The following is a 27,149-nucleotide window of genomic DNA, read 5'->3' on the forward strand; positions in this document are numbered from 1 at the left end:
ATAAATTCACCAAATATTTCACGAATTCACACTAATCCTTACAAATTCTTCCCAAAAAATAGAAGAGGAGGGAAACTTCCCAATCCATTCAGTGAAGTGAGTGTTATTGTGATTCCCAAACCAGACAAGACATCACAAGAAAACCACTACCTGTATCTCTAATGAATATACATGCAAACATCCTCAACAAAAAACTAGCAAATTGAAGTCAGCAACATTTAAATTAGTTTCCAAAAAAGGAAACAAATAACAAACACTGGAGAGAATATGGATAAAAAGGAACCCTCCTACATTGTCAGAGGGAAGGTAAATTGTTAACACCCACTATGTCAAACAGCATGAGGATTTCTCAAAAAATTAAGAATAGGACTACAATATGATCCAGCTATTCTACATTTGAGTATGCCTGAAGAATATGAAAACATTAATTCAAATAGATATATTCATACCTATGCTCGCCACAACATTATTTACAATAACCAAGATATGGAACAATCTAAGTGTTCAATGATGGAGGAATGGGTAAAGAATATGTGGTATATACATACAATGGAACTCTTCTCAGCCATAAAAATGTGTGTGAAAGCTTGCCTTTTGAGAAAATATGGAGGGACCTTGAGGGTATTATGCTAAGTGAAATAAATTAGACAGAGAAGTACCATACCATTTTATTTGCGGGTGGCATGTTAAATAAATTAAAAAACCAAACAAAAACACAAAACCAGAGAACAGAATCGTGTTACCACAGAGGAAGAGAGGTCAAGGAAGGGTGAGACAGGTAAAGGGTCAACTGTGTGTTAACAGATTAAAACAAGTTTTGGTGGTGACAACCACCAAAATTCTAGAGTATATAGAAGTCAAAACATAATTTGTACACATGAAGCTTATATAAATTTGATTGCACCAACTTTTGCCAGGCTTTATGAAGGAGAGATTCTTGAAGGTCCTTATTCTGGTATTCTGGAAGTTCCTCTCCTAATTATTAAACTTCTGACTGAAATTTATCCTCATTGCAGTATTATTCAGAGAAAATTTTATATTTTAAGGTTTTTGTGTCAAACGAAGGACTAATATTGGGTTTTAAGTGATGAAGTAATCTCAGTATGAGAAGCGGTGTGTGTGAGTGCGTTTGCATGTGTATGTTAGTGAGAATAAGCACATGATACTATGAAATATATAAGAGAAAGTTGCCATATTCCTGGTCTATTATTTTTAACTTTGTTCATTTTAATTAAATAAATGTTTACTGATTCTCTATAATGTTCCAATAGATAAGCTATGTCCCAAGGATACAGAGATACCCTTCCCTAAATAAACTTATAATATTCCTCAATTTTTTTTTTTTTTTTCTTGCTATAAAGCGACAGGCCAGTAGACCTGGAGAAGATACTGGTTTCAAAACAAACCGGATCTTGACCAGAATCTGCCAAACACCAACAGTGCTACTTTTACCAAATGTTTACTCTGAGCCCAGGGCTGCTAAATGTTTTGTATAGATTTTCTTAGACATTCTTCACAAAAACCTTATGAAGAAGATAATCCTCATTTTCAAATGAGTAACTGAGGCTCTCAGAGATTAGATCTAGTTGGTGATTTGTCACACTGTCCCATGAAAACAAGTCTGACTTTAGAAGGTGCTTCCTATGTAGAACCAGATCCTGCCACTTGCCTGAGGAGAGCCCTCAGGCAGTCTCTCCAAGTTTGCACTGAGCTGTAAGACTACGGGAAATTTTTATTTTCTTAACACTTTTCTCTATGGTGACCAGTATTATTTTTAGAATTAGACAAAAAAAAAAAAAAAAAAACACTTAAAGTAGTATGCTGTTATGCTTAGCTTCTTCAGGTAAAGATGACAAACCGCATGAAGAATTATATTAAGAAGCATAACATATACCTCTTCAAGTAGTACAGAGTAGAATGCTATTATTTAACTGTTATACCTCAAAATTATCTTGGTAGAAGTCTACTGAGGTTTCCATATTATGAAAACATCTGGAGTTCAGAACATCACAATCATAGGGAATCGGTACATGAATCCTTTCATTATGTTTTGAAATGTGAACCCTGGGCTTATGTTTATAGAAAATAAAATCGTTAACCATGCTTTTATTTTTTAATAACTAAATGTCAAAGAGCTTTCACACTAAGGTTTTAGGCACTGTATAAACACATGAATAGTCAGTTTGTACCACAAAGAGAATATCAGGGGTTTTGTAGAGGCCCATTTATTCACAATACATAAATCAGCTTATATGGATAGAAGTTACATTTAACAGGATGCTATCTGTTCTATTTCTGCTTCAGGCAGTGAAATTAGGGGGAAAAATGCAGCATTATGAATTTGTTTAAATCACTAACCCCAATCACTTTCATTTTATACAGGTAACTGGGAAGATACATGCTGCTTCACATAATAAGCTGTGGTCAAAGAAAAGAAAATGCAACCTCAAGCTTCAGAGAACTGAACATTGTGTTTACACTCAAAACCACGTTACTGTCATGGAGCAGTTATCTGGTATAGGTTAAGACCAAATATGTATTATTAAGGTAGTATAGTGTATGTTTTATCAATCTTTTACTATTAATCAGGAAGTTGATACACAACTGTTTCAGTTGCCCAGAGCTAAATGGACCAACAATAATAATACATGTCTGTGAATAGAGCAGGTCAAATATTACACATTTTACATTCTTCAGAAACAACAGAAATATTTTATTTTTAAATACTTTGAATTCAAATATGTTTCTTTAATTTAAAAAGTAAATTTTTGATGTCTCTAACCAATTCCTTTCCTTCTAAAATCTAAAAAAAAAAAAAAAAAAGAAATCAGAATTATTTCTCCCTTATGTAAAAACAAAATACAATGCACTCCTGGTATAGTTTTTAAAGAGACACATTTTAAGGGCTAAGAACAGACTAATAACATATATCTTTTTGTGCTATATTTGCTTTTCGGTTTATAAATGTTTTCACACTTAATTTTATAAGGACGTCAGACAGGATCTCCTGATATTTCATGGTTTGAGAACATTCTTCTAATTCTAGCTTGGTGTAACAGAGACATCACAATGTAGTCTTTTCTTCCTAACCAGCTGTGTTTAAGGCTACCAGTTTTATACATTTTTTTGAGCTTTCCCCAAGTTCTCAACATTTCTATCAATGAATAAAAGATAATAATGGGTAACATTTCTTGAGCATATATGTCCCAGGGAACAGAACTAGTGTTTTTCATATGCCTTAATAATTAACCTACAAAGTAGGTATCATTATTATACCCATTTTTCAGATGAGAATACTGACACGACTAGCATATGTGAAGCTAAGATTCACACTCTAGCAGTTTAGAGCATGTCTACCTTGCCACAGGACTATGCTTAAGGTTTCTGCTTTTTGGCATTATACATTTCACTCTTTCAGCAGTGCAAAGGCTGGGCCAGTGCACACTCTACATTGTTCTACCTGCTCATCATTTTCAGCAACTGATGAATCCCTTTCATCAGTCTACCCAGTAAATGGAAAGGGTGCTTTACCTTACCGATGTATGATTGCCATCTAGTGGTAAAAACTTAATCATGATTAGTTGCCCATGTCATCCCTATTAAGTGTCTTGATAAATAAGTTGTACTAAGGAACTTACAAATTTAGATTTAAACAAAGCCAATTTCTACTGTAACAATAGATGGTAATCATTTATTTGTATATAGAGTTATTTTGAAATATTATAGCCTTCGTAGTAAGAGTTTTAAAGTTGCCTTTATTTTGTATAGTCTGTATAATATTTGTACAGTGTTTATAGTTAAAAGTTTTCCATATGCCTTTTATTTCTTGAGTTATAAATGTGGTATAAATGTCAGCATTTATTTTTAATAAAATGTAACCATTACCATTAAGAAAAAAATATGGCTAACCATTACCGTGTGAAAGATATAAAAGTGAATGTGTTGGTCACTCAATTATGTCCAACTCTTTGCAACCCCATGACTGTAGCCCATCAGACTACTCTGCCCATGGAATTCTCCAGGCAAGAATACTGGAGTGGGTGGCCATTCCCTTCTCCAGGGATCTTCCCAACCCAGGAATCAAGACTGGGTCTCCTGCATTGAAGGCAGATTCTTTAACATCTGAGCCATCAGGGAAGCCCTTACATCATTGAGAATATATACACCAACTGGACAAGTAACAAGGCTTGTATAGGTACTGAAGACTTGGACAAAGTGGACTTGCTCCTATTTTGATTGTAGGTATGTTAGGTATCTTGCCTGTTTGGTTTTATGTTCCCCACTTGGCCCTATTACCTGTGAATACCATTCCTCATCTGACTCATCTAACGCCATGGTAGCCCCCTGCAAAGTCTTCATAGTTCCCAGCTGTTCCAAAATTCATTCTCCTTATCAATTCCAACACATGGGGATGAACAATATTTGTAGTCATATGTGTCTTAAGTATAGATGCTAGATTTTTATCCAACATAAAGCAATTTTCGATGTCTATTAGTAAAATTTATGAAAGTATGTCCTCATAGCTGAATCACTTATATATTCCACCCTTTTCAAGTAATGAATCTTACTTGGTCATACACTGATTTTTTTTTTTAATATACAACTTCATTTTCTGCATTCTTTTTAAAAGTTTTGCATCTATAACTGTGAAATGGGGGTATAATTGTTGTGGGATTACTACACTTATTCAACTTAGAACTGTTTATGCTGTATTTGTAAAATTAGTAACAATGTCAATTTTTTCTTGTCTTCAGAAAAATCAGTGAACCTAAAAATTAACTGATTTATTTTGTCTCTTAAAATAAAGTTTTTAAAACTCAGTCATAAAACTGCACAAGATGGGAATGAAAAGCAGAACTTCTAGAACTCAAATTTCTTCCTTTGTTATTAATCTAGTCTGGGTTTCTGTTACATCTTGATTCAGTATTGGTGATGCCTATTTTCATAGAAATCTATTATTTTATCAAAAATTCCAAGCATATATATATTTTTTGTTTATGCATATATGGTTTTAACTCTTTCCAAATTGCTAAGGTTTATATTTGTTTCCTACATGTATCTGTCCAGCTATTTTTGAGTTATCTACTTGCTTTATTACAGTGGCTTATTTTTTTAGTTTTTTTAAACTCTTTTTATTAATATAAATTTACTTTTTATTCTAACTCATTCATTTATACTTTTCATTTATTCATTCTCTGTTTCTGTATATTTGTTGACCAGTTATTCCTTTTAATTTAAATAATTCACTTATTTTCTTCTTTTCATTTAAAGATAAAGCTTTTAAAGGGACAAGTTTTACTCTAAATGCATTTCTGGTTACATCTCATAAGTTTTATACTATTGTATTTGGGATTGTTTACCAGTTAGGTAATGATATTATAGTTCTTTGATCCAACATTCATTTATTTACTTTTTAACAATTCAGATTTTATATTTTAGTTATGGATTTGCTATTTTCTTTTACTATTGAATCTTGCTCACAAATTTTAGTTTGTACATTTGTTATTCTGAAGAATCTATTTATGTTCAATCTGTAGTTTAAGATTTATGTATTTTTTAAAACTTAATAATGAATGATTTCAAAGAATCTATAATCTCTCTTCATGTATAAAGTTTATGATGATGAAGTTCAATATATACTACTAAACACACTTGCTATTAACTTCTCTAATTCCACTGTAATTTTGTTTACTTAACAGATTAAAAACTAATTTGCTTTGAAGTATTTGACTCTGATGACTATAATTTTGTCAAAATCTAGTATTTCTAACAGCTTTATTTTATATATTCTAATATCATATTATCTGATCCTCGAGTGATAATTAGTTACCCTCCCAGCTTATTGTTTTCTCTCACTCATCTTTTGCCTGATATTATCATGACCGTTGTTATTTATTGTTTATGTATTGAAGATGTCCATTACGACAAGGAAAATAGGATGACTAAGGCTGGTTCGAGTCACTTAGTGAACATCCTACTCTCATACTAAGTAAGTCTGATCCCTAAAAGAAATCTGACAGACGTTACTGTCACAGGAGAGACAGTGGCATCAATGTCATAGTAATCAGGAATACATCTAACTGGAAGCTATAGAAAGTACTCAACTGGGGACAACCACAATTAAAAATTACAAAGAAAATGTTCAGGTTTATTTTTCTATGTGAAGAGCAGAGGAATTAAGCAGGCAACACTGTATAATGTGTCTACTCTGGACCTCTTCCAAGGAAGTGACATCAAACTGATCACAAAAATGGACTCTGAGGAAGACTATGACTGCATTTATTCATCAAAGGTCCAGCTACAGATCGGTGTCACATTTGAATCAAATTTATTTTATATTTGATTCTCTGATGATAGATAAGTATATAAACAGGAAAAGTATCATCTTTAACAAATAATTTTTTTTACTGACTAAATTATCTAAGCAAAAATAAAAATCAAGTATCACAAATTTCAGAAAGTAGGAACTTCAACAGTTTTTAGACATAAATATTATATACACATATATGTATATATTTATACATAATGTATGGTCTTCAGTGTTGATTTACATACATTAAGCATTATAAAATGTCTTAGGCCTGCAATATAAACTTCCTGAGAAAAGGTCCCTACCCCAAATAAAAAAGGTTTTTTGTTGTTTCTAATAAACATTCATTACTTTTGTCAATTCTGCAAATAGAACACTCATTATTCATTATCTCTCACTTAAAACACATGTGGCTAAATGTATTTTCTCCCATTATTTTTATCCCACATGCACTAGAAAAAAAGCAGTATGGCTGCATTTTACTAAAATTCTACCAAAGTACTAAATGTAAACTCATACTATGAGCGAAAAAAATGATATATTTCACCTCGTTTTAATTTCAGTAATTGAGTGGAAAAGTAGGAATATCTATTGAAAGGACCATGTGCTAGTCAAACACTAATAAGAAAATGTCAGAGTCGCAGGTTGTCATGGTGATGGGATATTATGGAAATCTGATTAGTATGCCCAGCAGCTGTGTGAGTGACATACTACACTTCTAATTGTGCTGTCTCTGCTTGCAAGATGGGCTTTATGTTCCTGAGAAGTAAGAGGTGGTACAGATCCGTTTATCCACATACCAGGAATGGAATGCATTATATGTTCAAAAATTAAATCCAAACATCTAGCACTAAAGTTGTATTTTAAAAACACTTTCAAAATTTTTTTTTTAAATTAGTTTACTCTTCTCATTAAGACACAAATTTTTGAGTAATTTAGTTTACTCTCATTTCAATCTAATTTCACTGACTTTCATACTAAGGATAAGACAAAGATGCTTTTTTTGAAAAAAGTTTTATGCAAACAAAAAATAAAGTTCTCCAAAGAACAAATTTTCCCAATGGTACCGTTCAGAAGTTTCACTAAGAACTACATGTCTCCAAGAATAATTAGAACAGAAACTGTTAGAAAGAGCCAGATGCAGGAGTGTCTACAGACGTTAAGCATAATGATAATAAGAGAAGACCACTGGGGTTAGGGATAAGAGTTGACCACAGGCGACAGCGGGCAGTGCTTCTTGCCACCAGAACAATGTGTATGTGTGTTTCGGTCCTTCTGTGCCCTGGATCTTTTGGTACAAAAATTAAGTGAATCTTGAAAATTATAGGGCTCAATGCCCTCAGTTCTGCTTTGTTCCCTTGTATATCTTAAGCATCATTGAATTTTTAAAGGAGTTGATCACTGCCTCCTGATCCTTTTTGGTAGATAACTTAATTCTAAACAGAAAACATGCAAGATTAACAGAGGCCAAGTAAACACTGCTATGCATTATTGAAATTCATGTGCCTTGTCAGAGTTTATGAGGACAAAGAGCGTTTCTGAAGCTTGTCCTGGGAAGCTCATTACTCTTCTTAAATGCATCAGCATGTGGATTAAGTTTTATATGTACTAAATATCAAAAGCAATCAATCCAAAGTCGATATAATGAAAGCCAAAGGAGCATTTATCTACATGTTTCAAAATTCAGTGGTAGAGGTGGAGTTGCAGAGAGGAAAGTGGCAGCATAAACTTTCAAGTTTCATTTCTATGAGATGAGTTAAGTCCTAGAGATCTACTGTATACCATAGAGCCTACAACTAACAATTCTTAAGGAATACTTAAAAATTTGCTAAAGAGGGTAGATCTCAGGTTGTGCATGTATGTTCAGTAGCTCGGTTGTGTCCAACTCTTTGTGACCCTGTGGACTGTGGGCCACCAGGCTCCTCTCTGTCCATGGGATTTTCTAGGCACAAATACTGGAGTGAGTTGCCATTTGCTCCCCAGGGGATCTCCCCAACCCAGGGATCAAATCTGAGTCTCCAGAGTCTCCTGCATTGTAGGTAGATTCTTTACTACTGAGCCACCAGCATTTATAAATCTGAAGTGTTTTGAGGATAATGATGATAATGATAAGATAAAGTGGATGGGAGGGAACTTTTGGAGATGATAAGTATGTTTATGGTATAGACAGCGGTGATGATTTCAAGGAGGTGTACTTATCTCCAAACTTATCAGTTGTACACATTAAATATATACCTTTATTCATATTTCGATAAGTGGTTTAAGACAAAAGAAGAAAAAAGACAGCAGAGTGAAGACACAGCGTAAACAAGTGCATTCCTGGAGAGATAAGACTAGCTCTGAGAGCTGTGTGCACTGACCTGGGATGGAAGCAGCAGTTCGAAAGCCAGTCGGTGTGGCCCAAGCCTGTGAGAAGCACGTTGCCTTTGGGGAGCCCCACCATCTTCCAGACACGGTCCTCCCCACAGGAGACAAGGAGGTCTTTGTGAGGGTGCATGATGATGCTACACAGGGAAAGAGAAGAAAAGGTTGTTAAGGGAAGGTAACAGTGAATGGCTTCATATGGGGAATAAGTGAAATGGCAGTGATTATCCATTTCAGGCAGGCAGGGCAGCTACAGAACGCTGGCTCAGAAGTCGGAAAAACCAGGTTCAACCTCCTGGCTAGAGCCCTAACTTATACCTTCCTGAATGTCATCAACCTAATTAATTTCACAGGATCTCAGATTCCTCATCTGAAAAATGGGATGGTTGATTTAGGTGAATGCTCATATCTAATTCTGGTTTGAAAGAATAGTTCTGGTTTTTCATTCAGGGAGGAGAAGTTATGCCAATGAAAATGTGGTGTTCAGACATTTGGACCAGTAGCCACGCTTATTAAAATATATAAAATTAAACTTCTTTTCAGACGATAGTATATCTTAACTCAGATACTATCCAGGAATAGATCATAAATCATAACATTATGACAGTTCTGTAATACATTCTATAAAAGAAACATTAACTCCATGAGCTCCTATCTACGAAAAGCAAAGGAGCTCAAATTCCACACTGATATGCCACTTAAATTGGCTTCAGTCAAAGCACAGTACACAAATCACAGTAATGAATTCAGGATGCAAGAGGCAATTCCCACTCTATAAAGGCATAGAGGGAACTGAGAAAGAAGTATGTAAAATTAATGATTAACACATTATGCAGTATTATTTGAACCAGACTATGATCATTGTGGCTATTTAAATATTGACGCTAAACCATTTGAAAATCAAGAGACTAAAAGGTTAATGCCTGATACTTTTTCTATGGCAATAATTTAATCTTATTTATATAGTTTCATTTGTGCCTTCCAATGTAAAGGGAACAAATGTATCCTGTGTTAAGCACGTATTAAAATACCAGCCTAAATATTAGCAGCAAGTTGTTCAGTTTCAACACAGCCGTCTCACATCAAAGACATAATGAATTAACTTGCATGTATAATGAAGTAAAATGAATAGAGACTTAAAAAATAAAAACCACACATTCATTTTTCCCATAACCCTTGTAAGAATGACATTGTTCCTTTCTTCTGCAATACAGACTTTAGGAAATCAATTTCCCAAAGAAACCACGGTCTCAGTCCATACCTACATGAGTAACTCCAGGGCTTACATGAAAGCACACCTTTTCTCATTTTGGATTCCTTCCAAGAATATCATTAAATCCCCAAATTCTGAGCTGAAAAATCATGTCCTTCCATTAGGCCTATCCAGTTTTGGAAACAGGCTGGGGTCAGTCAGTGTGGGAACTATTTAACTCGCAGACACGTAACCACTGTGAGCAGGGCTTTCTTTTGAGTGGAAAAAATTCCCTTTTCTCCACCACTTTGCTGCTGAAAATAAACATGGTAGAAGGGAAATTATTCATTTTGTAATTCATCATAATGTTGGTTTGTGACTTTCAGAAGGCCAATTCAGAGAAGGAATTTATCACGGTTCAAACTACGGGGAGGATACATTTATAGAACTTAATTAGAAGAAAAATATGATAAGAGGGGGGAAAAATGTCAGGTTGAAATGAATCCTACATTAAAGCACACCTAAGAAGGCAAACCAAATCACTGAAGCTCCTGAGTGTGATGTATGTTGGTCACAGCTTTCCCGGCAGACACATGCGCACTTGACTAGATGATAAATTACCCTCCTTAATGAAGATAACCAAAATCACTGACGTCTTTACAAACTTTGAAAGATGTTTCCAAAATGACTTTTGTGAGGGGAGCTGTTTGCAGAAGTTAAAGAAACGATATAAACACAAACCTATTGGTGATTAATCAGTTTTGGCTCTATTGAACCATAATAGTCCAGGCTCTACTGAACCCTTCTACTTTGCAGCTCCCTCCACACCACGTGAACTGCATGCGAACTGAACCCACTAACCATGCTCTATGGCTTCTTTGCGTGTGTATCTCTTTTCTAGCACTGTCTCTTTATAAGATATTTCTTATCTACATATGACTTTTTTCCCCTAACCATTCTGGATTAGTTTCAGTCAAACATCGATATTCTATTCTTTAACAAGTATAAGGTACTTTGTCCATTAAATGATCTTTACATGATTAGACAGAGCTCCAACATGTATAGAAGGAAACATACTATTGCCTTCATAGGTTTGTGAGTTGAGGAAGTAAATGCACTTTCTTAACTCTAAGTGAAAGACTTAGACATATAATGAAAACTCACTGAATATCATCCTAGTGCAGACACAGAGACTTTGAAACCAGCCTGCCTAGATTTTAATATTGGCCTAGAACTTATTGACTAGCAAATGACATTCAATCTCCATGGCCTCGGTTTCCTTATCTGTGAAAAGGGGGAATATTAAAAGAGTGACTATTATTATTATGGGATGTTATTGCACTTCACTATAGCCTGGCCCTTCATGTCGTTAACTTCCATAATCCACACATGTCTCTTATAAAGATCATAAGTAGCAAATTTAGTCTTTAAAACTGTAAACATTTAGAGAAAAATTATGTTTTCATGTGGTTTTGAGAGATACCAGACATGACTGGATTTTATCTGACATTAAATCCTCTGCCAAAAGTGCAGGCTCCACACAGAATACTTTCACACACAAACATAAGGAAATTTGCAGTGGTTTCTTTCATAATATAGATTGTAGGAATGCACTGAGGGGTAGGGTGGAGAACATGTATACAAAGATCCCTTCTCCCCTCCTTCATATATACAACTGGCCTCAAGTAGTTGCTGGTCACTGGGGATGGCCTCTGCCCGGCCCTGGACGTGCCAAGGTGAAGACGGCATAGTTCCTGTCCAAGTTCTGTCCACAAATAGATGTCTCTCTTGTAACATGCCATCAAATGACTTTCCTTCTCAAGATGTCTTCCCAAAGTTCTAATTAAAAAGAATAATGAGTTCCCACTTAATATCTTCCTGGTACCTGTGCTACGTGCCACAAAGTCATTTTACTTTAAACTTTGAATATAACCTTTCTGCTTCCCTTTAACTTACTATTAATTATAATTCCAAGATTCGAAGACAAAGGCCCTGTCACCTCATTCCCAAGTTAATAAGCTTGTGACTGTGTGAAAATAGTATGGGAAAACATCTTACGGATTCAAAAAAAGGAACCGTGGGTGAATGCTAGTCCTGCTTCTTAAATCAAGTCATGTCCTGATGAAGTATCTATAAAATGTTTTGTTAAACAATATACCAGGCATGTTACATAAAATATTATGTTCTATCAGAGATTTTTTTCTCTTTTATAATAGGACACATCTCTCATAATAGACCACATGATATATGCACTTCAAAAGCTCTCCTCTCTAATTGAAATTGTTCTTTACAGTAGTGGTATTACACAAGGATATTTTGGAGGGAATGTGTGTAGGTGTATGGTGAACACTATTAATTATCAGCGGAGTCGCTGACACAAGCACCCCTCTTAAGACTTTTTAAAGTCTAATCCAAAAAAAGATTGTCACAAGAAAGACTAATTAGATACCCCTGTCTTCACTTTGGGTTATTCAGCATTATAAATGTTTCCTTCACTTCAGTTCACAGGCTCTAATTATTTCCAACACAGAAGATGCACAGTGGGTTGAAAATGAATCAGTATCAAAATGTGTGCCCCGTGAACGTGGGTGACGACTGATCTACTCATCCTTAATGACAGCACATGCTCACACATCACATACGCTTTTATCCAGCTTACCAGGACAAACATACAAAAGATTCGTCTGACTGTTGCTTAGTTAATACTTGCACCTTATATTTGGATATGCATCAGGATTTACACAGCATTCTAACATGCAACTAATACTCTTTGTTTCAATAAATATGAATTAAGAGCCTATGATGCAGTATGCAAAACAGGTAGAGGCAACACTCTCAGGGAACCTACATATGAATGTGGGGAAACAGCAACAGTTACATGACTGAACAGAATATCTGAGCTATATGAAAAAGCTAAAAGGAAAAAAAAAAGTGATATGACAATGATTTGTAGGAGAATGTTAATTTCGATGGGTTGGTTACCACAGTCCTCACGGAAGACATGACATTCCAGGCAAGATCAGAGAGAAAAAGCATCTTTAGGACAATTTAGGGGCAGATGGTTTCAGGCATAGATGACTGCACATGCAGAAGTGTACTCAAGGAACAGAAGGAAGGCCAGAATGATCACAGAGAATGAAGGACTGTGTTGATAATGAATGAAGTGCATGTGTAAAGTATGGACCAGATCAGATAGGCCCTCATAAACTAAGAAAAGGAGACTGGAATTTACCCTAACATCACTGAATAGTTTTAAGTAGGAGACTAATATATGAGTGATAATTATTTAAAAGATCTCTCCAGCACCTGTCTGGAAAATAAGAAAGTGAAGAGCATGGAAAAAAAAAAAATAGACATTAGCTTAGAATGAACAGTAGTAACTTGAGAATAAAAGCTTTAGAGCCATTTAACACACAGCTTCATTATTATGATAGATGTCACTTTAGTACATCAATATTTTCAACATTATCTTCAGGTAGAGTCAACTCAGTTCTTCTCACCAATAAAAAACATTAAACAAAGAGGAGTATTTTAAAAAGAGTCAAAATGGATTAAAAGCCATAAAGCAAATGTGTGCACAAAACAATGAAAAATCTGTCAAAATAAGATGTTAGGTCTCATTCTTTTTCAGAAGTCAGCTAAGAAAATGTGAAAATATGAAATATTAATACTTCCCTGGCACTTTAAGTTTAAAAATATAATAGTATAGATTTCATTCAAAGCTATGTAGGATTTGTATTGTCAGGATCTGGAAAGTATCTTCCCTTCATTTTTACTAAACAAGTGAGGCATTTTCACAGTTCCTGGCATTATTAATAGGGAGGCTTCCCATGTGGCACTAGTGGTAAAGAACCCACCTGCCAATGCAGGTTAGATGTAAGACACACTGGTTCGATCCCTGGGTCGGGAAGATCCCCTGGAGAAGAGAATGGCAATCCACTCCAGTATTTTCGCTTGGAGAATCCCATGGACAGAGGAGCCTGACCAGCTACAGTTCATAGGGTTGCACAAGAGTCAGACATGACTGAAGTGACTTAGCACAACATGGCACATGACATTAATAATAATTATTCAGAGGGTAGTCATTAAAGGCTAACACTTCCTTTTAATTTTCCCTGTCCAATGTTCTTCCAGCCTTATACATATAGTAAATTTGGAGCCTGGTGGGGTACCAAATAGTCTTCCTCTTGCCTTGTTACATGGCTGGTAGTTCTAATCCTAATCATAGGCAAGGAAAGAGGCAGGCAAGTCTGTATGTGTGTTCTGGTTCATCTCCAGGGCAACACTATCATTGTTACCTTTTCTACATAAATGCTCCATTGAAATTCATAGATCTATATTTTTGTAAGAAAAATTCACCCAATATGTACCCAAGGGTAAAGATCATCTACCAACATTCAAACACTTTTCATCATTTATGAAAAGTCAACATATATGCAAATATGCAGCCTCATAATCTTGCAAAATAAACTCTCACCTCATCTACACAGCTGGGTATCCTTATTTCACGGGGTGGAGAGGGCACTTCCACTTTAGTGAGTGCATAAGCCAGGCCATTTCCCAATTACCTCCTAAATGAAAATTCTTAAGATCAGACCATGGCCTTCAAAAAAAGTCATTTTATTTTATTACGTTTTTGCTTTCTCATGTTAAAAAATGTGATATCATTTATCCTGTCTTCTAAATAAAAAGTATCCCTGTTTTATTTATTAAACAAAACAAAACTTAAGATATTCTTAAGCTAAACAATATATAATTTCCATCTTCTCCAGAAGTTCTAGTTCCAAAAATTGTTACAATATGTAAAAGAAAGACCATTCTAAAATACATAGCATCAACTAAATGAAATTTATAAACTCCAAAGACAGGGGAAGGTAGGCCCCACTATTTTGGTAAATGGAATAAAGAAGATCAGTGAAACAGGTTAACTACTTTCAGATTTATGAAAACAGCTCCTGGAACTTCCCTGCTACCTTAGCAGCTAAACATTTTATGCTACATAGTTTTATACACACAGTTTCATATTATGAAATTGCTGTAGCTCTTTACAGTTTAACAAGTTTGAAAAGTCACATTACGCATTTATAGTCTTAAGAAACTCATTTCAATAATAAAGTTTATTTGGTTACTTCATGTTTCAGCAATCTACAAGGATTCTGTATAGTTACAAATATTAAAAATTTTCCATTTCACATTTCCTTAGTATATTAGTGACATAGAGTAGGTACTTTCTAAGCTGAAATCAAACATCTTCATGGCAAGAGCTCTATCATGAAAATCTCTTTTCAAGGAGGATATTTAGAAAACAAAACCTACATCTAATCTAGGAATAACTAGAAGTATTACTACTTAAGACATGGAATTGAGGTGAATTTATACATCAAAGTACAATACAAAATTCTGTCTTAGCCTAATTTATTAGAAACCACCAAGTCAATCTGATGACTGTCATGATATTTAATTATTGACAATTTCTTTTTGTACCTGTTTGATAATTAAGCTAGAAAACCACAATGAATTATGTGTGGTTCCTTTATTATTCAGGAGTACTGACTAAAATTCAGCATTCTTTCACAAAGAAAGTTTAGGAAAAGTGAAAGTGAAAGGCACTCAGTCATATCAGACTCTCTGCGGCCCCATGGGCTGTAGCCTGCCAGGCTCCTCTGTCCATGGAATTCTCCAGGCCAAATCCCCTCCCTTCTCCAAGGGATCTTCCCAACCAAGGAATCAAACCCAGGTTTCCCGCATTGCAGGCAGATTCTTTACCAGCTGAGCCACCAGGGAAACCCAAGTTTAGGAATTTAAGACACATATATTGAAATTATCGTGTTACAAAAATTTTTATGAATCTTAATTTCTATATTGGAAACTGTGCTAAGACTGAAAGAACTTGCATCATAATGCCTCATGGGTGTCAAAGGCCATGTGGCAGAACTGATGGGGACAAGAAAAGGGATTAACCTGCACTCACTGTGTAGCCGGTGTAATTAGAGGGAGATGAACACCAGTGAGTGAGCCCCCGATTGGTTTCCAGGGGACTGGGGAGAAGATATGGAGTCAGATGAAGTGGGCAGTAGTAAGAACTGAGGTGATAAAAACATTAAAGTTATGTAAAAACACAAACAAGTTGAATTCAGGATTGGTGGTCAGATGTACGTGGCCAGAATTGAATAAAATGAACTGTTCAAGTTTAAGGGATGGCATTAGATGGCCAATTGGGCCAAAGTGAGATCTGTTTAAAAAAAACTTAAGATGGTGAGACATAAATCCTAGAGGGAACAAGGTAGACAGAAATGGATCCAAATAGTGGAAGAATAAGAAAAGCATGAAAAAGATACGAAATGCATCCTGATAACTGGCCATGCAGTAAGATATTGCTTTGTCTTTTATCCCCATACATTTGTCTCTGCATCACAGATGCTACTGCAGTCTTCCTTCTTCTACTCCATGAGAAAGAAACAAAAGTAAAGAGGTATGTACCGGCTCCCTGAAGACCCTGATGCTGGGAAAGATTGAAGGCAGGAGGAGAGGGGGATGACAGAGGATGAGATACCTGGATGGCATCACCAACCTGATGGACATGAGTTTGAGCATGCTCTGAGAAACAGTGAAGGGCAGGGAAGCCTGGCTCTGCTGCAGTCCATGGGGTGGCAAAGAGTTGGACATGACTGAGCGACTGAACAACAAATTCTCTTTCCAACTACCCACTCTGGGTGAGAAAAGGGGACAGAGAGAGCAATCTAAGCATCAATCTGCTACAATTTTAGGTAAGCCTTGGATCTTCTGTTTACAACCAGCCCAATATTATAATCAGTTAGTTCTGAACAGGAGCAACTGCACAGATATTTAATTCCATGGTTTATTATCTACCCTTAGTTCTACTGAATTCAGTGCAAGAAAGGAAAGGTATGTACCATTCCCAATTCTCTCAAGCACACAGTTTAATCAACCCTATTTTAATAAATAACTCAAATCACTTTCCCTGTTGCAGCACTCAACGTCTGCAGCACAGGGCTCTCTGGAAAACACTCCGTGTTTCTCCATAAAGCTCTGCCTCCAGATATTTTTGTATTATGTGCTTGTATCTGTGTGTGTATGTGTATGTAAGTTAATGTTTTAACATTTTGTTTTTTAGTGAGGAGAGGGAATATCACTGCAAGGGCAATCAGGAGAGATGGTTAAGCGTGTGCTGCAGAATTAATCAACCTCTTAACTCTGCTTGTTTAAACTCCACGTCTGTAGCTCTTGCTTTACCTCACTCACATAGGTATAAGAAGGCATAAGAGTCTTTGGTTCTGTGTCCTTGCACATTCTGCTTTATCTCTTTTCAATATAAGGTTTCAGTGACTTGTAGAATTTTATGTGATTTAATAGCCTCACCTATTTTATTTTAAGTTTACTTGATATATTTCCATCCTCTTACATGGCAGATCCAACTGTTCCCTTGGCCCCTTCCCCCATGCCTTTATCAATACTTCTAGTACATTAAAGCATTGTTTACACTGGAGGGGATAAAAAGAATGATGTGGGCAGATAATCATGTAAAAATACTACCTTAGTTCATTTTGTGTAAACTTAGGCACTGACAATTCTGAACACAAAGCTGCAAATGTATTAATAAAAATCATTCTTAATCCAGAATATTTTTGCCAAAGGAAAATTATTTTGCTATAGCATAAGTATGCTATTAGCTTCACCAAAATAGAAAGCATTTCAGATGTCATGATTAACTTTTTTTTTTTACTAAAAACAATCATAACAATAATATAAGCAGTGGGGTTCTATATAATAGTTACCTTAAAGGTTCTGTAGTCTGTGTACCCTGGCCCTGGCACTTTGAAAACTACCTAAGCCTCAGTTTCCTGGTATCAGGGTAATGGGGGATCAATAGAAAGAATTTGGGAGTGCTTCCTCCTCTTCATTTTTTGGGAACTGTTGGTGGGAATATAAATTAGTGCAGTCACTATGGAAAAGAGCATACAGGTTCCTCAGAAAACACTGAACTACCGTATGATCCAGCAATTCCATTCCTTAGTGTATATCTGAAAATAACAAAAACACAAATTCAAAACTAGGCATACATTCCAGTGTTCACTGCAGCATTATTTGCAGTACCCAAGAGAAGAAAGTAATCTAAGTGTTCATCAAGAGATGAATGAATAAAGAATATGTGGCATATATTACAATGGGATATTCCTCAGCCATTAAAAAAAAAAAAAAACAATGGAATTCTGCTAATGGCAATACCATGGATGGACCTATAGGGCATTATGTTTACTGACATTAGCCAGAGAAAGACAAATGTACGTTATCACTTAAATATGGAATCTAAAAATTAAAACAACTGAATGAATATAGCAAAATGGAAAGAGACTCACAGATATAAAGAACAAACTAGTCATTATGAGTGGGGAGAGGGAAGAGGAGAGGCCCAAATAGAGGTAGGGGATTAACAGGCACTGACTACTATGCATAAAATAAATAGCTACAAGAATGTATTCTACAGCAGAGGGAATACAGCAAATATTTTATAATAAATTCAAATAGAGTATAATCTATAAAAATATTGAATCATGACACCGTATACCTGAAACAAATATAATACTGTAATTCACATATACTTCAATAAAAAAAATATCACACCACATGTTGCTAGTCCAGGAAAAGATCAAAATTCAAAATCACAGTATGATTTCTGCTTGTGTGCACTGATTTTGCACCACTATTAAGCTGAGAAATCATAAGTCAAACCAGTAAATTTAGGACCTCTATAATTCAGTCAGAATAACTGCAAGCAAAGAAATATGTAAAATGAGCTACTTAAATTTTCTCCCCAATGAAATTATGGGGACAAAGTGCATTTTGTTCTAAGAGGAGTTTTCTTTAGGCACTTTAGGTAGGTGATTTCAGCAGGGAATACACATATACATACATAGGTATATAATACTGTTATGTTATACTACATGCATTGTATATAAGTTCAGTTTAGTTTAGTCACTCAGTCATGTCCGACTCTTTGCGACCCATGGACTGCAGCATGCCCGGCCTCCCTGTCCATTACCAACTCCCAGAGTTTACTCAAACTCATGTCCATTGAGTCGGTGATGCCATCCAACCATTTCATCCTCCGTAGTCCCATTCTCCTCCCACCCTCAATCTTTCCCAGCAACAGGGTCTTTTCCAATGAGTCAGTTCTTTGCATCAGGTGGCCAAAGTACTGGAGTTTCAGCTTCAATATCAGTCCTTCCAATGAATATTCAGGACTGATTTCCTTTAGGATGGACTGGTTGGATCTCCTTGCTGTCCAAGGGAGTCTCAAGAGTGTTCTCCTACACTACATTTCAAAAGCATCAATTTTTCAGTGCTCAACTTTCTTTATAGTCCAACTCTCACATCCAATATATGACTACTGGAAAAAACATAGCCTTTATGTATATACTATTTCATACAGTACCATATTATATATATATACATATATATATATATATATATATATATATATTTGTACACCAAAAAGATATTCTTTTCATTATAGGGACTGGAATGCAAAAGTAGGAAGGTAGGAAGTCAAGAAACACCTGGAGTAACAGGCAAATTTGGCCTTGGAGTACAGAATCAAGCAGGGCAAAGAGTAATACAGTTTTGCCAAGAGAACACACTGGTCATAGCAAATACCCTCTTACAACAACACAAAAGAAGACTCTACACATGGACATCACCAGATGGTCAACACCGAAATCAGACTGATTATATTTTTTCAGCCAAAGATGGAGAAGCTCTATACAGTCAGCAAAAACAAGACCAGGAGCTGACTGTGGCTCAGATCATGAACTCCTTATTGCCAAATTCAGACTTAAATTGAACAAAGTAGGGAAAACCACTAGACCATTCAGATATGACCTAAATCAAATCCCTTACAATTATACAGTGGAAATGAGAAACAGATTTAAGGACTAGATCTGATAGACCGAGTGCCTAATGAACTATGGACAGAGGTTTCTGACACTGTATAGGAGACAGGGAGCAAGACCATCCCCAAGAAAAAGAAATGCAAAAAAGCAAAATGGCTGTCTGAGGAGGCCTTACAAATAGCTGTGGAAAGAAGAGAAGTGAAAAGCAATGGAGAAAAGGAAAGATATAGCCATCAGTCCTGAATATTCATCAGAAGGACTGATGTTGAAGCTGAAACTTCAATACTTTGGCCACCTGATGCGAAGAGCTGACTCATTTGAAAAGACCCTGAGGCTGGGAAAGATTGAAGGTGGGAGGAGAAGGGGGCAACAGAGGATGAGATGGTTGGATGGCATCACCGACTCAATGGACATGAGTTTGAGTAAACTCCATGGGTTGGTGATGGACAGGGAGGCTTGGTGGGCCGCAGTCCATGGGGTCACAGAGTCGGACACGACTGAGCAACTGAACTGACCCTAATACATTCTAAATCTTTCCAAACACCATTCAAGTGGTCTTACTAGATTACTGGAAAAATAAATGATTATCAATTGTAAGCCCTGTTTTCCTAAAAACTAGATGAAACTAATTTTAAAACAATAACTTTTAACCTTTGATACAGTCACAGATGTTTTTTACATCTATGATAGTTTTTAATATATTACAATTAAGGCACAATAATTTACCTTGCTTAAATCATCTGATTAGTTTGCTACAGGTAGCTTTTTCAAACAACCTTTAATTATTCTTATTATGATGAGAATACATGTTTTCCATAAAATACATATAATTAGAAATAATTATTAAAATTTTTTTCTTTTATTTTGTTTAGCAACATTGATAAAGTAAAAACATCTATAAGAATAAACTGGACATTTTCATATATTTGCAAATTAATAGCAATAGTTTACATACAAAATATAATATATATATATTGTGTATATATATTATATACATATATAAATTATATACATAATTTATATTAAAATAGTTTATATATAAGCCTTTTATATATAAAAGGCTGTATATTGTCACCCTGCTTATTTAACTTATATGCAGAGTATATCATGAGAAATGTGTAGCTGGAAGAAGCACAAGCTGGAATCAAAAGATTACCAGGAGAAATATCAATAACATCAGATAAGCAGATGACACCATGCTTATGGCAGAAAGTGGAGAAGAACTAAAGAGCCTCGTGATGAAAGTGAAAGAGGAGAGTGAAAAAGTTGGCTTAAAGCTCAACATTCAGAAAACTAAGATCATGGCATCAGGTCCCATCACTTCATGGCAAATAGATGGGAAAACAGTGACTGACTTTATTTTGGGGGGCTCCAAAATCACTGCAGATGGTGATTGCAGCCATGGAATTAAAAGATGATTACTCCTTGGAAGGAAAGTTATGACCAACCAACATAGCATATTAAAAAGCAGAGACATTACTTTACCAACAAATGTCTGACTAGTCAAAGCTATGGTTTTTCCAGTAGTCATGTATGGATGTGAGTTGAACTATAAAGAAAGCTGAGCGCTGAAGAATTGATGCTTTTGAACTGTGGTGTTGGAGAAGGCTCTTGAGAGTCCCTTGGACTGCAAGGAGATCCAACCAGTCCATCCTAAAGGAGATCTGTCCTGGGTGTTCATTGGAAGGACTGATGTTGAAGCTGAGACTCCAATACTTTGGCCACCTGATGCGAAGAGCTGACTCATGTGAAAAGACCCTGAGGCTGGGAAAGATTGAGGGCAGGAGGAGAAGGGGACAACAGAGGATGAGATGGTTAGATGGCATCACCGACTCAATGGACATGAGTTTGGGTGAACTCCAGGGAGTCAGTGATGGACAGGGAGGCCTGGCGTGCTGCATGCAGTCCATGGGGTTGCAAAGAGTCGGACATGACTGAGTGACTGAACTGAACTGAAGGAGTAATAGTTTTGTTTTTTTTTTTTCTATTTATTTTTATTAGTTGGAGGCTAATTACAATATTGTAGTGGTTTTTGCCATACATTGACATGAATCAGCCATAGATTTACATGTGTTCCCCATCCCGATCCCCCCTCCTGCCTCCCTCTCCATCCCATTCCTCTGGGTCTTCCCAGTACACCAGCCCCGAGCACTTGTCTCATGCATCCAACCTGGGCTGGTGATCTGTTTCACCCTTGATAGTATACTTGTTTCAATGCTATTCTCTCAGAATATCCCACCCTCGCCTAAGTAATAGTTTTAGTCTAATTTTACTTTAATGTCTTTTCTGAAATTTATTTAATTCTATATAATAATACAAATAAATATCAGCTTGAGAGCACTGATATCTACCACTCATTACTGTACCCAACTCTTTGCCATGTAACTTCATAGCATCTCCCTCAACTCTGAATATGGACCTAACCAAGTGACTTCTACTAGCAGTGAGATGTCAGGAACTATAGCACATTCAAGGAACTTGAACAGTGCCTGCATAATTAGGCTTCCTTTCTCTTTTGGCCTGTATTATCACCATGAGAAGGATGTACCTTCCCTAGCCTAACAGAGCATGAGAGACACATAGAACAAAGTCAACATATGTTGAGTGTCACCTTATACTGGGTCAGCTGACCCACACACATTTGAGTAAGTTTGGTCAACACCAGAAGAATCATCATCCCAGCCCAACTACAAATGGCAGAATTGATTAGGTGATCACCCCAGTGATAAACGCTCAAGCATTTATACTTGTGTGTTATACACACAAGTATATACACAACATACTGTTGTGCATCACTGACAGTCTGTGACTTTTTCTTTTATTTTTTTTTTCTTTTTTTATTAGTTGGAGGCTAATTACTTCACAACATTTCAGTGGGTTTTCTCATACATTGATATGAATCAGCCATAGATTTACATGTATTCCCCATCCCGATCCCCACTCCCACCTCCCTCTCCACCCGATTCCTCTGGGTCTTCCCAGTGCACCAGGCCGGAGCACTTGTCTCATGCATCCTACCTGGGCTGGTGATCTGTTTCACCATAGATAGTATACATGCTGTTTTTTTGAAATATCCCACTCTCACATTCTCCCACAGAGTTCAAAAGTCTGTTCTGTATTTCTGTGTCTCTTTTTCTGTTTTGCATATAGGGTTATCGTTACCATCTTTCTAAATTCCATATATATGTGTTAGTATGCTGTAATGTTCTTTATCTTTCTGGCTTATTTCACTCTGTATAAGGGGCTCCAGTTTCATCCATCTCATTAGGACTGGTTCAAATGAATTCTTTTTAATGGCTGAGTAATATTCCATGGTGTATATGTACCACAGCTTCCTTATCCATTCGTCTGCTGATGGGCATCTAGGTTGCTTCCATGTCCTGGCTATTATAAACAGTGCTGCTATGAACATTGGGGTGCACGTGACTTTTTCTTTTAATACCCAAACTTAAGTTAAAAAAAAGTTAATTGATACAAATGCATTTTTAATAATATTTTGTCATCTGAAATATTCATATTGCAGAATCAGAAAAAATGTTATCACATTTTCCCCACTCCCAGCTATTATAATAAATACATATATACACATATTATTTTGAATTTATTATTAAATGTTATGTTTATTATGATTAAGCATCTACTAGATAGAGATGTAAAAATATTAAAAACTAAGAGCTTTTTTCCATTTAACATATTATATATTTTCTAATGAAAGTTTGCACAAGATAAAGTATTTAAACTATGTGTAAGTCATAGCTTTGAAAGTCATATTCATTGAACGCTGGAGCCATGTTCCAATGGCACTGCCATTTGGATATATACCATGTTATACACACATTGTTAAAACATTTAATTCCATATTCACTCTCCATTGCCTCTTATAATTTTGGACCTCATCCTGTGTTTTCAATTTATCTGTATTGCTATGTATGTAAAATTATTTTATTATTATCCTATGACAACCTTTCATTAGAAAAGCAAATCTATTCCAAAAAGTTATATCACAATAGCTGAGTGATTAAAAATCATTATCAAAAATATTTAACATTTATGGCACGCCTTCCTTCCATTTCTTAAGATAGTAAAAATTTGAATATAGCTTTAAATATTTAAAATCAGCTTAAAAAATAATCTATGCTTCTTAGAGCCTACATCTTATCCATAATCAATTAACATTATTGAGTATTTACTTTTCAAGCTTTCAGTATTCAATAAAACGAGGAGAATATAAAATACCTTTTCCGTGAAAACAGGTAAGTATGGTGAATATTAAATGATACATTTTCATTTTCTTGGATCTAAAAATCTTGTACCTGTTGGAAATTTCAAAACAATTTGCTGTTAAGTACCTGCAGTTTTGTTAGAAATTAGAGATGACCAAAATCCCTGTTTTAATTTCAACCAATTATAGTCCCTCTTTATCAAGTACTGCAATTTCCCTGTAATTTTTGTTCTTCTTTTTGACTTTATGTTTTCTATCTGATCTCTGAATGTTAATTAGGCTGAGGTGGAACTATTTACACTGAATACTCCTTCCCTGTAACTTTTCCCATCCATTATTTTCTGTTTCATTCAGTCATGCTACCACTAAGTTGTTGGAAATGTCAAAGGAGAGAAGCAGAAAATCTTTATACAAAATGAGCATTCCCTATTCTAAGCCTCTGTTTTCTGACAGTCTGAAGATAAAAGGACACAAATACGAAGGTAACTAGTTCCTTGACCTTTAGGTTTTAGCTTTCCTATTCCTAAGACTACTGTCACCCACCCTGCTGCTCTGAACTATAAGCAATCTACAACTGTTACAAGCGGCTCTAAAAAATTCAAATTATTGTAATTTTCATAGTACAATTATTAAAAATGGCTGGAGGGAAGGCTCTCACCTAGGTCTTGTGTGTGTTAATGAGGAATCTCAAATATACTCTCGACTTCTTTCTACCCCAAACCCATCCTTCTGAGGATGTAGAAAAAACGTATCTGAGTGGTCACAAAGCAACTCTGGAGTAAAGGGTTAGCATTATAAGAGACAGCTTCTTCTAACTTCTGTCTCTTCTCTGGATCGGCCTGCCTGCAGTGGATCTGCATTTCCAAGCTCCTCTGTGTTGCGCTTTGCAAGGATAGGCCCCTATTTGACAAGCCAGCTGTCACTCAGCATTACCTGCGCCCCAGCAGGTTAGCCTATCTGCAAGGTGGAGTGGTGGAAAGTCCATTGTGGCAACACATTGTGATATCCCTTTAATCCCTTTTACCAGTAAAACCTAATATTTTATCTCCATCTTTCACAGTCCTATGAATTCTTGACTTGATCAAGAAAAGAGGGTGTTTATTTACTGGCTCTCTAAATACCAAACCTTGAGGGAAAAGCAAGCACTAGCATTTGGAAGACTAGAATAACAAGGTTTTCATAATCTTGGGGCATGCTGGATTTGAGATTAACAGTTTTAGGTAGCTCTTAAAGGGCCTACTGGCTGCTTCCCTGGTGGATCAGTGGTAAAGATTCTGCCTGCCAATGCAGGAAATACCGGTTCCATCCCTGGGTTAGGAAGATTCCCTGGAGAAGGAAATAGCAACCCAAGCCAATATTCTTGCCTGGGGAATCTCATGGGCAGAGGAACTTTGTGGGCTACAGTCCATGGGGTCACAAAAGAGGTGGACATGACTCAGTGACTTAACAACAATGGGCTTATTGCTTTTAGGTTTGCAGTTGCTTTTGTAGACTTATAGAAGACAGTTTTGATGAATGTGGGCCAAATCTATAAGTTAGGAACCATGAATTGTGTGGCTATCTATGACTCACTTCATAATTTCATATTTCATAATGAAATAATTTCTCAAATAAGAGGAAGCATTAAACTCTGGAAATCATATTTTCCCCTAGAAATTACTTACAAAATAAGCTTTCTTGAGATACAGAAGTTATCAAGGTTTGCCTTTCTATAATTTTCTTAAGATTTCTAAAATAATATCCTTCATATATTGAACAAATCATCTGGGCTATGTGCCTATAAAATAGTATTCTCATTTACAGAACATGAATGTTAGGAAATTAAATGAATGTGTGTGTGTGTGTCTGTGTGTGCATTAGTCACTCAGCCATAACTGACTCTTTGCAATCCCATGGACTGTAACCCACCAGGCTCCTCTGTCCGTGGGATTTTCCAGGCAAGAATACTGGAGTGGGTTGCCATTTCCATTTCCAGGGGATCTTCCTGACCCAGGGACTGAACCCAGGTCTCCTGCATTACAGGCAGATTCCTTAGTGTCTGACCTGTCAGAGAAGCCAGAATATTAAACATAATTTAAATTAAATTATATATTATAGAGAGCATTTAGGAAAGTACCTGTCACATTTTAGGTGCTCAGTTAAATGTTGGTTACTCTTTTTTTTTTTTTTAATAATTCAACATTTAAGAATCACTTTCAAATTTCTAAAAAAAAATTTATTTTTTTATAATTTAAGTCACATAATTGGGTTTTAAATATCTATTTCATATCTAGAGCTTCCCTGGTGGCTCAGACTGTAAAGAATCTGCCTGCAATACAGGAAACCTGGGTTCAGTCCTTGGGGTGGGAAGATATGGGTTCAATCCATGGGTTGGGAAGATACCCTGGAGGAGGGCAATGCAATCCACTCCAGTCTTCTTGCCTGAAGAATCCCCATGGACAGAGGAGCCTGGGGGGCCACACCCATGGGGCTGCAAAGAGTCAGACGTGACTGAGCGACTAAGCCCACACACACGTATTTCACATCTAAACTCCTCAAACATGTAACGGTGACTGTGTTTATGTAAGTCTTGCAATACCAGTGAAAACAAGTCAGATGGCTACCTGTTGGTGCTTTTCAATCTTATAGTTCTCACTGGAAGTGTAGACTCTAGTAGAAAGAAGTTATAGATGGACTCTTGCTTCACACCAACCCACCCAAAGAACTGTCAAAATGGATTTTTCTCTATGTTAAGTTAGGGTACAAAGGCTCTAAGAGATCCAGAACTACTGACAAGTACTTTGCTGCCTGCATGTAACACAAAATGGTTGGGTTTTCAGTCCCCCATCTAACAGCAATAATATATATTTTTCTTATCCTTGTCATAGCTAATCATGAGGATTAATGGTTTTAACAGAGGACAGTGGCCAAGAATGATGGTGAATGTTATTTTATATAATTTTAAAGTTAAAATTATATAAATATAATTTTATATTGATATACAATATATAAATATATATAAAAATAAAGAATATTTTTTCAGGTAAATTAGTTTTTCATCTCAGCTTTCTCTGAAACTGCACAAATCTTACATGCCATCTTCTAGGAAATCTTTATCACCCCATTCAAAGGCAGTCCATATGCAGAAGGAGATGAACATAACACACTAAC

At 35.9% G+C, this 27,149-nt stretch overlaps 1 protein-coding gene across 1 annotated transcript in view; it reads right to left on the reverse strand.

The window, feature by feature from the left end:
• SPAG16 (sperm associated antigen 16) overlaps nt 1-27,149 on the reverse strand; it is a 965,654-nt gene that overhangs the window by 518,469 nt on the left and 420,036 nt on the right. Inside the window, exon 11 of the mRNA XM_043910138.1 lies at nt 8,671-8,814. Coding sequence (XP_043766073.1) covers nt 8,671-8,814 — 144 coding nt within the window. The remainder of the gene's footprint in view (nt 1-8,670; nt 8,815-27,149) is intronic.

Source organism: Cervus elaphus, chromosome 8 (genome assembly GCF_910594005.1).
Source record: "Cervus elaphus chromosome 8, mCerEla1.1, whole genome shotgun sequence".
Taxonomy (NCBI): domain Eukaryota; kingdom Metazoa; phylum Chordata; class Mammalia; order Artiodactyla; family Cervidae; genus Cervus; species Cervus elaphus.